This window comes from Schistocerca serialis, chromosome 2, assembly GCF_023864345.2.
Source record: "Schistocerca serialis cubense isolate TAMUIC-IGC-003099 chromosome 2, iqSchSeri2.2, whole genome shotgun sequence".
NCBI lineage: Eukaryota > Metazoa > Arthropoda > Insecta > Orthoptera > Acrididae > Schistocerca > Schistocerca serialis.
Genome location: NC_064639.1, coordinates 782,352,774 through 782,366,193, shown reverse-complemented (window position 1 = coordinate 782,366,193; position 13,420 = coordinate 782,352,774). Strand labels below are relative to the sequence as shown.

Here is a 13,420-nt window from a genome sequence, read left to right as displayed (position 1 = left end):
TGTGATGAGGAAAGTATGGTTAGAAATGAATATTTCAGGCCGATCTAGGTAGTTTATGATGAATGCGTTTTAGTCATGTACTTGTAAACCATCTGTATTTGTCGACAAACTAAAATCCAGCATCGACATTGAAGGGGCTACTTTGAATGAGATACAACACACAAGTGCCTGTGTTAGGTCCATGGTCGAGTTTACCACGTCCACATTTCATGACAGATTGTTGCAGATGACGTACTACTCGTCACAGGAAGCAGCAGATAGAACAAGACCTTTTGGATGAATGAATAGAGGAAATTTTCGCAACATGCGTCGTAATAATTGATAATAAATGGAAAAGAGTCGTGATGGACAGAAATATATAGAAACTGACTCGCTGAAGCAGCAGAGAGATTGCCATTCTTCTGGGCAGAAAATTGTTCAGACAGTACGACGGAAGGAGATGGTGATGATCATGTGGGAGATGACCCATCGATTAAGACCCCTCAAATTGCCTGTGAAAAGCACACCTTAGACTCCAAATCTTTGAGAATAAAGTACGGAGCGCACTGGCAGAAAAGGAATTATTCCGTCTAGCAAGTAGCCTATGCAAGCAACAGTCCCAAAGATTCTCAACTAAAACTTCGGTATGTTAATTCACTATGTTATAATACACGGACTGGGATAGCGGTTGTCAGTTTGACCATTTTCTATGAGCTCTGTTGTTGGTGTGAAGTGCAACTCATTAATGCCAATAGAAAACCAATTACTGTTTCCCTAACATTAATCTATAGTGTCAAAGTACTAATATTAGAGTCCTCTATACGTTTATCTTTGACTTTAGAGTTCAGGGACAAGCTGTATGCATTGAACATTTCTGGGTTCTAGGCAGACTATCGTCTCCTTCCTCTGGCATGGTAGTTACTGAGTTATTACTCGGCCGTCAGACCAGCAGAATTTGTTGCTGGTGATAGTCGGCAAATGCTTCGTGTGCAGACCGAGAAGCGTAACAGCGCTTGTATGCAGGGTGTTCACACCTATCACTTGGTGTGTTTATGCTCAGTCGTGTGCTCCTTGATATGGTAGACCTCTAAAAGTTTTAAAACTGGCTATTCGTTGTCACTGTTGCACACGTTGATACCTGGTACGCCCGAAAATGGATTGCACGCGATATCTCTTTGGTGAATAAAATATATCAGTAATGTGCCAAAACTTATGCCAATAAGGATTTATTTGAACAGTGGTAGAGCCATTACAAAAGACTAAGGAACAGTATTCTTACTGGTGAATGATTTTTTTCTGCTTTGCCTAATGCTCACATTAAAAGAGGTACTGGAGCTTTTCATTCTTACCATATTTTTGTACTAAGTACGTCGTTGACGGCAGTACTTGTTCATAACAGTGTTTCTGCTTTTGGAAAGCTGATTGGAACACACAAGTACCAAGCAGATGTCAAGTATAATATGCCTCATCTGTATGTTTTCCAGATTTCAGAGTTGGTTTGAGGTACACTGACTTCAGAGGTATAGCTTACTTCGTAAGCTGTCACAGAAGACTGTATTCCACAATGTTCTTTCATGTAACAAATAGTCTTTAAATCGCGCTTCCTCTGGTCAAACCATAACATTTTCTACTCTATGAACGCTTTACGTATACTGTGTTAGTCAGAAGGAAAGGTGCATGCTTTGAGGGGTGATAGTATTTGTGAGTTGAACAAAATACGCCATATGAACATATGTCCTGTTCTTAACAGTTTCCGAGGAAACTAATGAAAACTATGGGGAACACCATAAGTACAGGTGTTAGAAAAATAAATATTTGCAATGTAATGTTTCATTTAATTGTGTAGATATTTCTTACAAAAGTTGTCCAAAAAGTCGACGGTCAGCAGCAAGGCATTTGCGGCTCCTTTCGACAGCAGCTATGTTGCTAATCTGAACTTATTCGTACGTTCCTTTGTTTGAGCACACGGGAGCCGGTCACGTCCTTCATCGCCAACAATCACATGCGAATACAATCGAAGTGACATTAGACTAGGAAGCGTTGTCTTTATTGACCATTTCAATGCGCACTTCACCTGCGAGTTGTCGGGTGACGAGTCCTACAAGTGTTCACGTTATTTGCCTCAGGTCTCAGTACTACAGTGGTTGCACCAATCTTCGATAGTTTTGTGCAGTCACAACAGTACTTCTGTTGTGTACGAGGCGATGGGCGCATGTACGAGCAAGAAGTTCTCCTTTACGTCCACTCTGCGCTTGTAGACTTGGCTGTTAATTCAACCCCAGAAACAGTAAACTAAAGGAGAAGAGCTAGTGACCTCGGTGGCCATGAAATGAGTACATGGGGATAGATCGAACGCGCATCATACGTTTCAGGGTCACTGACCATAAAAATTTTCGAACAGCACTGTGTCGAGTACATTTAAGAAAAGGGCGTACGTTGATTTGAAGTTTTTTGTTCAGAATGGCCAATACCGTCACCGCTCAACGCATGTACCTTTCATCCTGACCCACCCTATATGTTGTTGACTGAATGAATTAGAGAGACAGGAGCTTAGTAAATGGTGTGCACCTGTAGGGAGATCTAAATACAGTGCGAAGGGATATACTATCAGAGCACGCAAAATGAAAACAAGCGAGATAACGGCTTAAAACGGCCGTACAAACGTAGGGAAACCGAACTCCGCTACGGTTGTGAGCAGGCAGTTTGCTTTTTGAACACTCACGTTCTCGATAAATGGCCGTGGGTGCATTGGAGGAAGACCCGAGAAGCTGTCAGCTTGGCGGAACGATCTACGTAATTTAATTAAAGCAATGGCTAAAGGTACCAGCCGCTAATGTAAACTCTAGAATGGAAGACTGTGTGCAGTACTCATTTAGAAGGATTACTGAAAAGCGATACTTCGCTGCTACCGACTCACGCATGAAAAATATTCGCACTGACATTTCCTCCTGTATTAACATACGCTTTAAGACGTGCTACATCTGTAATTCACATTTCGTTCGTGTTCGCTCCATTTCTTTGGCGACGAATAGAAATTCGCTCACTGTAAGGAGGAAAAGTTACGTGAAACAACTTATGAGCTACTATCTTAAAATGTTGCTACGCTTGCATATCCATGAACGTACACTGATGAGCCAAAACATTTTGACCACCTGCTTAATTGTCCGTCTTTGGAACGAAATACATCTCTGATTCTGGGTATCAGGGATCCGACAGTTGGTTGACAGACTTGTGAAGGTATATGGCATTAGATGTCTACGAACAGGTCTTGTAATTCGCGTAAATAACGGGCAGGCGATTTGCGAACGCCGTAATCGCGCCCGATACTTAACAAGATGGATTGTATAGGATTTACATTAAGCGAATTTGGTCGCTCATACACCACCGTCAGTCCATGATAATGTTCCTCAAACCACTGTAGTACGGTTCTGGCTCCGAAACACATACAGCTGAAACATGACTTCACCATCGGGGGGCGACATAAAGCATGAAAGGATGCAGGTGATTCGCAGCTGTCAGCGAATCTTCGTTTGCTACCACAGATCACATGCAAGCGCAGGAGATCGTCTCCCATAGCATAATGCTGCTCCCACCAGCCTGCGTCCGCGGCGCGCTGCACGTTTCGAGCCGCCGTTCACCTCGGTGACGGAATTTGTGGAGACAACCTAATGTAGCAAAAATGTGATTCATCCGAAGAGCCGTCACGTTCCCGTTGATCGGCGAGTGAATCCCGACCACTGTAATCGTAATTAACGATGTCGTTGGGTCAACATGTGAACAAGTAGGGGTGCTCTGCTGCAGAGCTCAATGTTCACCAATGTACGATTCCGATGTGCTCTGGAACACTTGTGCGTGCACCAGCATTGCTCTCTTTCGGTAGAGATGCCATAGATCACTATCTATCCCACTTAACATAGCAGACGAGCCACCGAAGCCTACGTTCTACGAAGAGTGGCGGACGTCCAACCATTCAGCGGCTAGTGATAGTTTCACCGTCCTACTTCTTTTCGTAGTTGCCCACGACAGTAGCATGTGAACATTAGACCAGCTCCGCCGTTTTTGAGAAATTCGTTCACAGGCCCTGCGCAATAATAATCTGCCCTTTGGAGAAGACGCTGTCTCAATTAATTACCCCATTTGCTGCCCATATCTTCGTTAGGGTGAGCCCCGTCCGTGTCTGCTGCACTTAAATACTTTTGTTACTCGTCATGTAGCCTCACAGACACCAGGTGGCATCCATCGTCGCTGTGGGCAGTGGTCATATTATTTTGGATTTACAACGAAATCAATACCCTTAGCTGCATACAGGCGTTGATATAAGTCAACTGGGACAGCTGAAAATGTGTGCCCCCACCGGGACTCGAACCCGGGATGTCCTGCTTACGTGGCAGACGCTCTATCCATCTGAGCTACCGAGGGTACAGAGATAATAGTGCGACTGCAGGGACTTATCTCTGGCACGCCTCCCGTGAGACCCACATTCCCAGAGCGTCTGCCATGTAAGCAGGAGATCCTGGGTTCGAGTCCTGGTCGGAGCACACATTTTCAACTGTCTTCATTGTAATTTCATTCTAACGAGCGGCATTGTCACAGATGGTATCTGTTCTTTCGGACATGTCCGAAAGAATATATATATATATATATATATATATATATATATATATATATATATATATATATATGCTTATCACTGTGTGTGGACACAGTCAAGGCACCGACCCAGGCAGCCGTGCGTGTTTCAGCGCCAGCCTCGGGAACAGGTAGGTGCGCCGACCCCTGCTCTAAACCGCCCGGTGGACTAATGACGGGAAACGGTGTGACGGCCACAGTGGTTTCGAGACGGTTTACCACGTCCCACTAGGTGAATATCGGTCTGGTACCCGCATCCTGCCTCATATACACGCTACGAAAACATTCAGGAAACTGTCTGACACTTGCACACAGAATTAACTCTAGAAGTAGACAGACAAGGTACACTGATTCCGTCCCGGAAAGGGTGTTTAGGAGATTGATGACAGTAGATGTTTAGTCTCGTTAAACTCGTAATCAGCTGCAAGAGCCAGGCTGTATATGTTTTTATGCTTTTTTCCACTTCCAGGTAGGTAAATACTGGTCTGGTAGCCACATCCCAACTCAGACACACGTTAAAACCACACCTGAAAGATTTCCTCACACTAGGAAATCAGATTTGCTGCAGAAGCAGATAGATGGCGCACACACATTCTTTTTCGGAAGAAGTGATGGTTTCTGAGTGCCACCCACTAACATTGCCAAAACACTTATAACAGCACCGACCCTCATAGGTGCAGGACGAAAAGACAAGGAAGAAGAAGAAGAGTAGGAGGAGGAGGAGGAGGAGGAGGAGGAGAGCGAGACATGTGCATATACGTAACGAATTCAATTGGTGAAATGATTATTGAGATAGAACAATTCTTCATCTTCGTAGCGACGCGTAAAAAGTGACAAGATTCCACTCGTGAGCACAACGATAGTGAACTGCGTTTCACGGTAACACCATCAATGTCGATGGGGCTTACGGATGTTTACTGAAGGACTGAGACTATACGTGGTACAAGCGCTTGCTGAAGCAAACAGAGTAACTCACTGCCAGTGTTCAATGGCTATTTATAAATAATGTGAGTTGATATCAAAACATTAGATATTTTTCCTTGGTGGTCAGTTAGCCTGTGTACAGTTGCAGGTACGGTTAGAAATTTTAATACCCTTTCATAATTTTTTTACATTGTCTCAAAAAATACTTATACGCCTTGCGTCTTAGAAATTTTTAGAGTCAAACAGATACATGTGCGATAACATTATATTTACTGTACTATGTTTGAAGATTTTTTGGTGCGACAAATATGATATACGTAGTAAAATACATTTTCATCGTAAAACATTATGAGGAATTAAAGCAAAAATACGATGAGATTAAAAACAGTAGGTTAATAGTAAACAAAGTACCAAAATGAAAATATATTTGTGTGCTTCCAACACTTAGGAAAGATAATTCGTAGTTACTTTCTATAACGCCGTCATAATCATACGCTTCTGTTGTGACTCTTTAAGAGTGTCATCCTTCAGCAACAATCATGATGCTGTGCCCTTGTGTTGTGTATTTTTCAATTTTTCTCTCTCCTTCTTTGACAACATCTTCTTTCTCCACTCCCTCTCCTTACACCAATGGTAACAGCTGTCTATGAATGGGATATATTGTTATGGAGCTCATGATAAAGTTCAGGAATGCTGTTCATTATTTCCTTAAGATTTTTCAACTTCTCAAATTTTGTTTCAAACTTACCTTGATGCGAAGACTGCAGAAAAGGTATTGATGAAGGACTAATATTGGGCTTCCTGAAAGCCGCTTCTACAAACTCAAGCATCACGGTTCAGTGAATACTTGAACTGCACTATTACAGGCTTTTCTTTGCGGATTAAGATCCACCTGATGTTCTTCCAATGTGTTCCCCACTTTTTCCTTTACTGAAACATCTATGGATTCAATTGAATGAAAGTTCTGTTCCATTTCCACTACGGAACGCTTTCAGCTGACCTCCATCACTGCCTATATCGTGTCCCGGGGAGCCAGTACATATCTGAAGCGTTTCTTTTCCTTTTCAGACAGACTACAATCTTTATCAAATTCCATAAACAAGACATACGGCCATGGTCAAGGATCTTCTGGTCTGTTGTGTCAGAAAGTTGGTTTTGCCTCAAGATATACAGCCAGTATTTCAAAATATGGCCTGTTTAGACGTGCATTAAATATTACAATAAGTATTCTTGGTGTTGAGTGGTACTTAAGATAGGTAAATAAATTAGTGAAATCAATGTGAAGTGAAGTAGAAATTAGAAAATAAATGAAAAACTTAGTTTAGTTTAGAAGAATTACACACTGGCAAACAGCGGACAAAGCAGCAGTGGCAACGGCCGGCGCTTGAAGTCAGCACATTCAGGAGGGAAGCGGAAACTGTCGATACAGCCGTCAGGGCATCGCCCGACCGGCTCAACGTGTTTCTCATTTGTCACATGTGATCAAAGGCCTTCGCCTACATTCCAAGAGCCAATGACCGACGTTAAGAAGATTCTTCGAGAAGCTTTTCAACGTGACAGAAGAGGCAATGACCGTGAAGTTGTTCACCTCCAGTGAACTGAAGTGAATAAATACGCGAGACGCAGTGGGCCCGACGAGAGTAGAGTAGATTTCAGTCTGTTTCGGTGCTGAAGACCGTCATGCAAGAAGAGACTACATCATACACAGACCCACCAAGTCCGCCGCTGTAATGGAATAGCAAGCAGCAGCCTCGGCGCTAGAAGACAGAAGTTAACGCGCGACTGCTACGGTCGCAGGTTCGAATCCTGCCTCGGGCATGGATGTGTGTGATGTCCTTAGGTTAGTTAGGTTTAAGTAGTTCTAAGTTCTAGGGGACTCATGACCACAGATGTTAAGTCCCATAGTGCTCAGAGCCATTTGAACCATTTTGAACAGAAGTTAAAAGGTATTTGGCGTCTGATTTTCACGTAAACTGGTGACTCGTGAGGACGGGAAGGAGACGGCCTCACATCAGCAGTCACCTGTGAGCTGGGATGAAGATCTGGCAGCCGAAGACTGGTAAGCGGGAGTCCGTTGTTCGAGTCCGGGACACTGGCCTTCCCCCGCCGCGCCGCTCCGCTGGCCGACGCACAACACACGCGGCCGCTTAGAGAAGAGAAACAATGGGACGCCACATCCAATGTATCATCATCCGATGCACGACTTCGCTCTCAATAATTAAACGGGCCACCGCAAGAGCCGCGTCTCCAGTCAACTGGGCGAGACGGCGACACGAGATACACATAGCCAGGCGTAATCAGACGCCGCCGCTGCCGCAGCAGAAGGCTTCGCAAACGACACAGCTGCCGCTCTCCGAGCCAGAACATCCAGTAAGAAACCGTTGTACAAAACTTTCAATAAAAGTTATCTTACGTAAAAATGCTGTTTCATTGTACCTCATACCCGAGCCAAGGAAGAACCCATCCTGCCCACATGTTGTTAAGACACAAAAATTAATTTATTTAGTATTTTCACCCTGACATAACGCTTTAGAATCAAATGCCCTTTGCAGTAATGCTCATCCTGACAATTGCCTAGCATCAAAGGAGAAAACTCAGTTACATTTAGTGACAGAAGTGTTACATTGGAACGATACACACTAGGCTACAGCCATATTTATAAAAAAAATTGTACTTGAAGCTTCGTTAAAGACAACAGAATTCTTCTTCTGCCCCATTTCACTTGTACTAATTGTACTCCAAATTCATTCCACAGGGTCAATCTATATGCAGGAAATTGTTTGTACTTCTTTTACTCAGAATATGTCCACACATTACCTTACAAAATGCGCATTTAGATCAGTTTCTTGTGAAACGTCACTTTTACCTCTTTTATTCTCAGCCCCTCGTTCCGCCTGAAATATTCAATTTCGAGTATTGGTTCCTTACACTAAACTTGCTATTTTAACCCTCGCACCACACGCTGGGGTCGTAGGGACCCCAGAATAATTTTTATTGTTTATTACGAAGAGTATGTTGGCTACAATTTACTGAAACTTAGCGTATATTAGGTTGGTAACACTGCCTTTATGTATGCGATGTTAACTCAAACATCTGCATTGTTGTTGCGGTAGTGTCAAGCTGTAGAGGTTTTTGAACGTCCCTAGGGTCTTGTTTACTCCAGGCTGCGTTCTGTGTAGCACATTTATGCAGATTGAAAATAATAACTTGGCAAGTACACAATATCGAAATATATATTGTGTGTAACTTATAACTGCCTCCTTTCAATGTATCCCTATATTGTTTTATTTTATTTTTTAGCGATAATGAGATAACTGATGACGACATATATAATGCACTTATGGACGAGTTGGGCCGGGAAGATTCATTTGGAGGCCTAGATTCTGATGAAGATCCTGATTTTGTTGAAATACAGGAACCACCAGGTACAGAAGAGAGTGGAGGAGACGATGATGATACTCTTGGTAGTTCTTCCAATTCAAACATCATTCTAGGTAAGAATGTCTATAAGTGGTCTTCAGCTACACCATCTTAGAGAGGTAGAACTAAACCCAGAAATTTAGTAAGTCACCTCCCAATTCCAAAGGGTCAGGCAAGGTCTAATTCTAGTCCAATTGGAGCATGGCAATTATTAGTGACAGGTGAAATGCTGGACACGATTGTCACTTACACGAACGCCGAAATTACTCTCAGACTTTCTTCAATCGGAAATCCGGAAAGTTACCATAACACTACAAATATTGTAGAGCTAAGAGCTGCCCCTGGACTCTTCCATCTCTGCGGCGTAAACAAGGTTGCTCACACAAATTTAGAACTTTGGTCTCCTAAATTTGACAATGACGTGTTTCGCGTTACAATGTCACTAAGGCTATTTCAGTTTTTGACTAGTTGTCTAAAATTTTATCAGAAAGCAACCCGCATGCAAAGAAAACAAGAAGACAAATTTGCACCCATTCTAGCCATCTGGACTAAATTCATTGATAACTGCAAATCCCTATAATCGCCTTTCGAATACTGTACAATAGACCAGCAGCTAATGGGCTTCCATGGCAGATGCCCATTCATTATATACATGTCTTCAAAGCCGGACAAATATGGAATTAAGATTTTGGTGTTGAATGATTCCAAGACTTAATACAAGCTAAACACTATTCCACACATTGGCAAGGTAGTAACAGAAAAAAATGAAGTTGTCCTATCTTATCATGTGAGAAAGTTATCAGAACCCATTTATGGCACTAATAGGAATCTGACTTCTAACAACTCGTTTTCTTTAGTTCCTCTTTATCAGACAATGACTAAAAACTTCGGTTTGACAATGTTGGAAACTGTAAGAAAAAATAAACGGGAAACACCACAATCATTTTTCCGTTCTCGAAATGTCGGAGAAACATAATTTCCTTTTGATGTGAATAAGTCGCTACTGTCATATGTCCCAAAGAAGAATAAAATTGTACTCTTGCTGACAACCATGCACTACTCAAACGACATCGACAAAACAACAGGGAAACCTGAAATGATAATTTCATACAATAAAACAAGAGGTGGTAGTGACACTTTTGATCAACTGTGTAAAACTTACACCACTGCACGTGCAACAAGATGAACTGTGAGGGTTTTCTGTGGCATTTTGGATCAATGTGGGATAAACGTCATGGTTCTCTTTACCCTTTCCAGCTCTGGAGTAAAGAAGCCACGAAGAAAATTTCTGCATGAACTGGCATGGAACCTAATTGCGCCTCGCCTAAGGCCTAGATTGAAAATACCCTACACTATGAAGGAATGTGAAGAGAACTCTGGAAGAACTATTGGAAATAGATACTGTGGCACCAGACAGACCAGAACCTCTAACCAGCAAAGTGAGATGTTCACTGTGTTCAAGGAAAAGGGACTGAAAAACAAAAATGAGTCGCCACGCTTGCAAAAGGGCGACCTGTGATTAACATAGAGCCCTAATTTGTACCAAGTGTGCACACTGATAATAAAAATGGTGACTGATATATTACAGTTTTTCATTTGACTCTAATATAAATTAGTTTCATATTTCTTATGCATTTTTGCACGAATATGCTATAATAGTAATTTTGTAAACACCCAGTGCCAAAATATCCTGTAAAAATCAAATAATCCATTTTATTATATTATTTTGTACATTCAAGTTCAGACTCATGTTGAATTTATACATTAATAAAAAATATATGAAAACTCGTTTGCAGCATAGCGTTTAAGTGTAACTTATATCAAATTTGTAAATACGTATGTTACTCATTGTAATAACTAAATAAAGTCAAATAAGACATTCTGTTCCATTATATACATTCAAATATGAGGAAGTGAACATAAAGAAATATAAAACATCATTTATTAATAATACTACACACATTTTACAAATACCATGTGTTACTCATTGTTGTTGTAATAAAAAAGTCACTGCAAGTAACTACATAGTCATTTACAAAGTCCGATACAAATAAACAGTCCAATGTATATATTAATGAGCTTGAAAAACACGATATATGCTAACATTTTACTGGGGACCAGTGGATCCCAATGCGAGGTGCAAGTTAATTCAAATCAAATCTGCGATGCCAGGGTTAAGATACTCTCCTGCCTCTGTAATGTGAGCCGTAAAGGACACAGGTCACCGTGCATTGTTGAACACAGGATGTTTACATCGCAGCGGTCTCTGTCAGGACATAATTTTCAAAGAGCTTGATACTATCGGCATCACAGGCATCACATCACGTCTTAGTTATCCCGATCCAGAACAAAAGAAGTTATGAAACGACAGTACTTTCTGAAGAAGATCAAACTACTTCGCTGTCGTTCCTTGTCCATTAACACCATGTACGTGACAGATGGTGCTCCAAGCGCGCTACATGGTACTGCTCAGGAGGAACAATGTAGTGCAGATGAATGGCGCGGACCTACCTTTGGCTGCAGCGCGCACGACGTCCAGGTAGCGCAGCGCCATGGGCAGAGGGCTGGCGAACAGGCGTAGGCGCGACCCGTCGGGCCTGGCGAGGAAGATGGCCGTGTGCAGGACCCGCAGCGTACGGGCCTCGACCGGGCTGCCGCCTCCGCGAAGAAGCACCTGAAGAGCGGAAATATTTTTGTCATCATTTACGTCTATTCATCGTCGAAAATAGCGCAGTGCTGTATATTATTCACTAGCTGAGAAACCCGACGTTGCCCCGACACTCCACATCTTCTATTAGCTTAGCCCATCCCCTCCTCCTCCACCCCTCCCACTCTCTGGCCACCTCCTTCTCCACCCCTCCCTCTGTCCACCACCACCCCTCCCTCTGCAGCGAAGCTGTAGTAAGAGATAAACATTTTTCCTGCCATCTTTTTGTTCACCTCCATCTCCCCATCTCTGTCCACTTCCTCCACCCCTCTCACTGTCCTCCACCTCCTCTGCCCCTCCCTCTGCCTACCTCCTACCACCTTCCTCTTTGCCCATCTCCTCCACCCGCCTTCTCTGTCTATCACCCCTTACTACCTCCATCTCAACGGAAAATTGGTGGTTTTACCCCCAACAGTAATTATTTTGAGATAGTAATATGCGTACCAAGTTCGGCTGAAATCGATGTAGGAGATAAGGAGATGCTGAACTTACGTTCAAGTCTTTTAAGGACATAATACATTAATATAACCAACTACGCTTCATGAATATTACTTTTACTTAAACTTCAGGCTTTATTGGCATATATAAAGCAATCAACATATTCTATTTAATGGAACTTCTTATAAATTTTGGTACTTATATTGTATTACATACAAGTTACTATGAATAATACTATTTTACATATGTTTTCAAGTCCTGACTTCCATGCAGTATCGTTGTTTCTGTTGAAGTCTGTTTGCTAACGATTACATTTTGCGTTAATGTAGGAATAATAATCAGTTTTGTTGTATGTTCTCACTTTTGTGTTAGTAGTGGTTAAAAATAAATTTTATTCTGTAGTTGACATTTAATGACAGCAGTTGTGACAGATGGTCAGCGATTTTGTTATTTCTGTTGATGTTATTTGTTTACTCATTCCACTCTTTCATTCTTACTTTAATACTAATCAGTTGTGCTACATTCTGATATTTCATTAATAATGGTCGGAAACGAAATTAATTTACAGTCAAAATTTCGTGACAGCAGTAGTGTCAGACGATCAGCGATATTCTGTAGTTACATCTGTTTGTTGACAATTCTGCCAGTGATGTTATTCGGTTATATTGAATGTGCATTTCTCTTCTTGTGTTATTTAAGTCACATTTTCTCTTTGTTTGTATTATAGTTTATCCTGGATCTTGGTGGATAATGTCAGTGAAGTTTCTGATAAATTGTTCATCTTCTAGATCAATCTCCTCGATGAGGAAATTATGATAAGAAATTATCCACTTTTAATCCTCAACGAACAAACTGTCCTAAAATATAAACAGTTCATCGAAAACTTTATTGATATTATCCATCGAGATCCAGGATACACCACAACACAACCAGAGACAAAATTTAGCTTAAATATCACAACACAACAGATATCCATTCTATATAACCCAATAACATCGCTTGTAGAATTAGCTGCTGGTGAACCTTCTGGGATGTGAGGTCGTGATCCAAGAAACTCTTCTCTTCCTGATGTTTCGTCCAGGACTGCGCTGGACATCCTCTGAGGCGCTCCTCCGATGAGTCTTGCCGATTGACCGATCGGACGTCTTAGAGCGACATAAGTACTGTAGGAAAGGGGGTGTGGTCAAAGTAAGTCGTGATGAGCAGAGATAATCCTTGTCAGAGGTAAAGCATAACTATCGATTATCGTCTTACCAAAGATAAAACTTTCTAGCGATTTTGCAGAGCCACTGTCCATATGTCGCTAAGTTTCATTGCCTCCTC

General features: G+C 41.9%; 1 protein-coding gene across 1 annotated transcript in view; it reads right to left on the bottom strand.

Annotated features, from left to right (window-relative positions):
* Positions 1–9,280: 9,280 nt before the first annotated feature.
* Positions 9,281–13,420, bottom strand: part of LOC126456403 (uncharacterized) — a 123,471-nt gene continuing 119,331 nt past the window's right edge. Inside the window, exons 3-4 of the mRNA XM_050092157.1 lie at positions 11,464–11,626; positions 9,281–9,309 (exon numbers count right to left, since the gene is read on the bottom strand). Coding sequence (XP_049948114.1) covers positions 9,281–9,309; positions 11,464–11,626 — 192 coding nt within the window. The remainder of the gene's footprint in view (positions 9,310–11,463; positions 11,627–13,420) is intronic.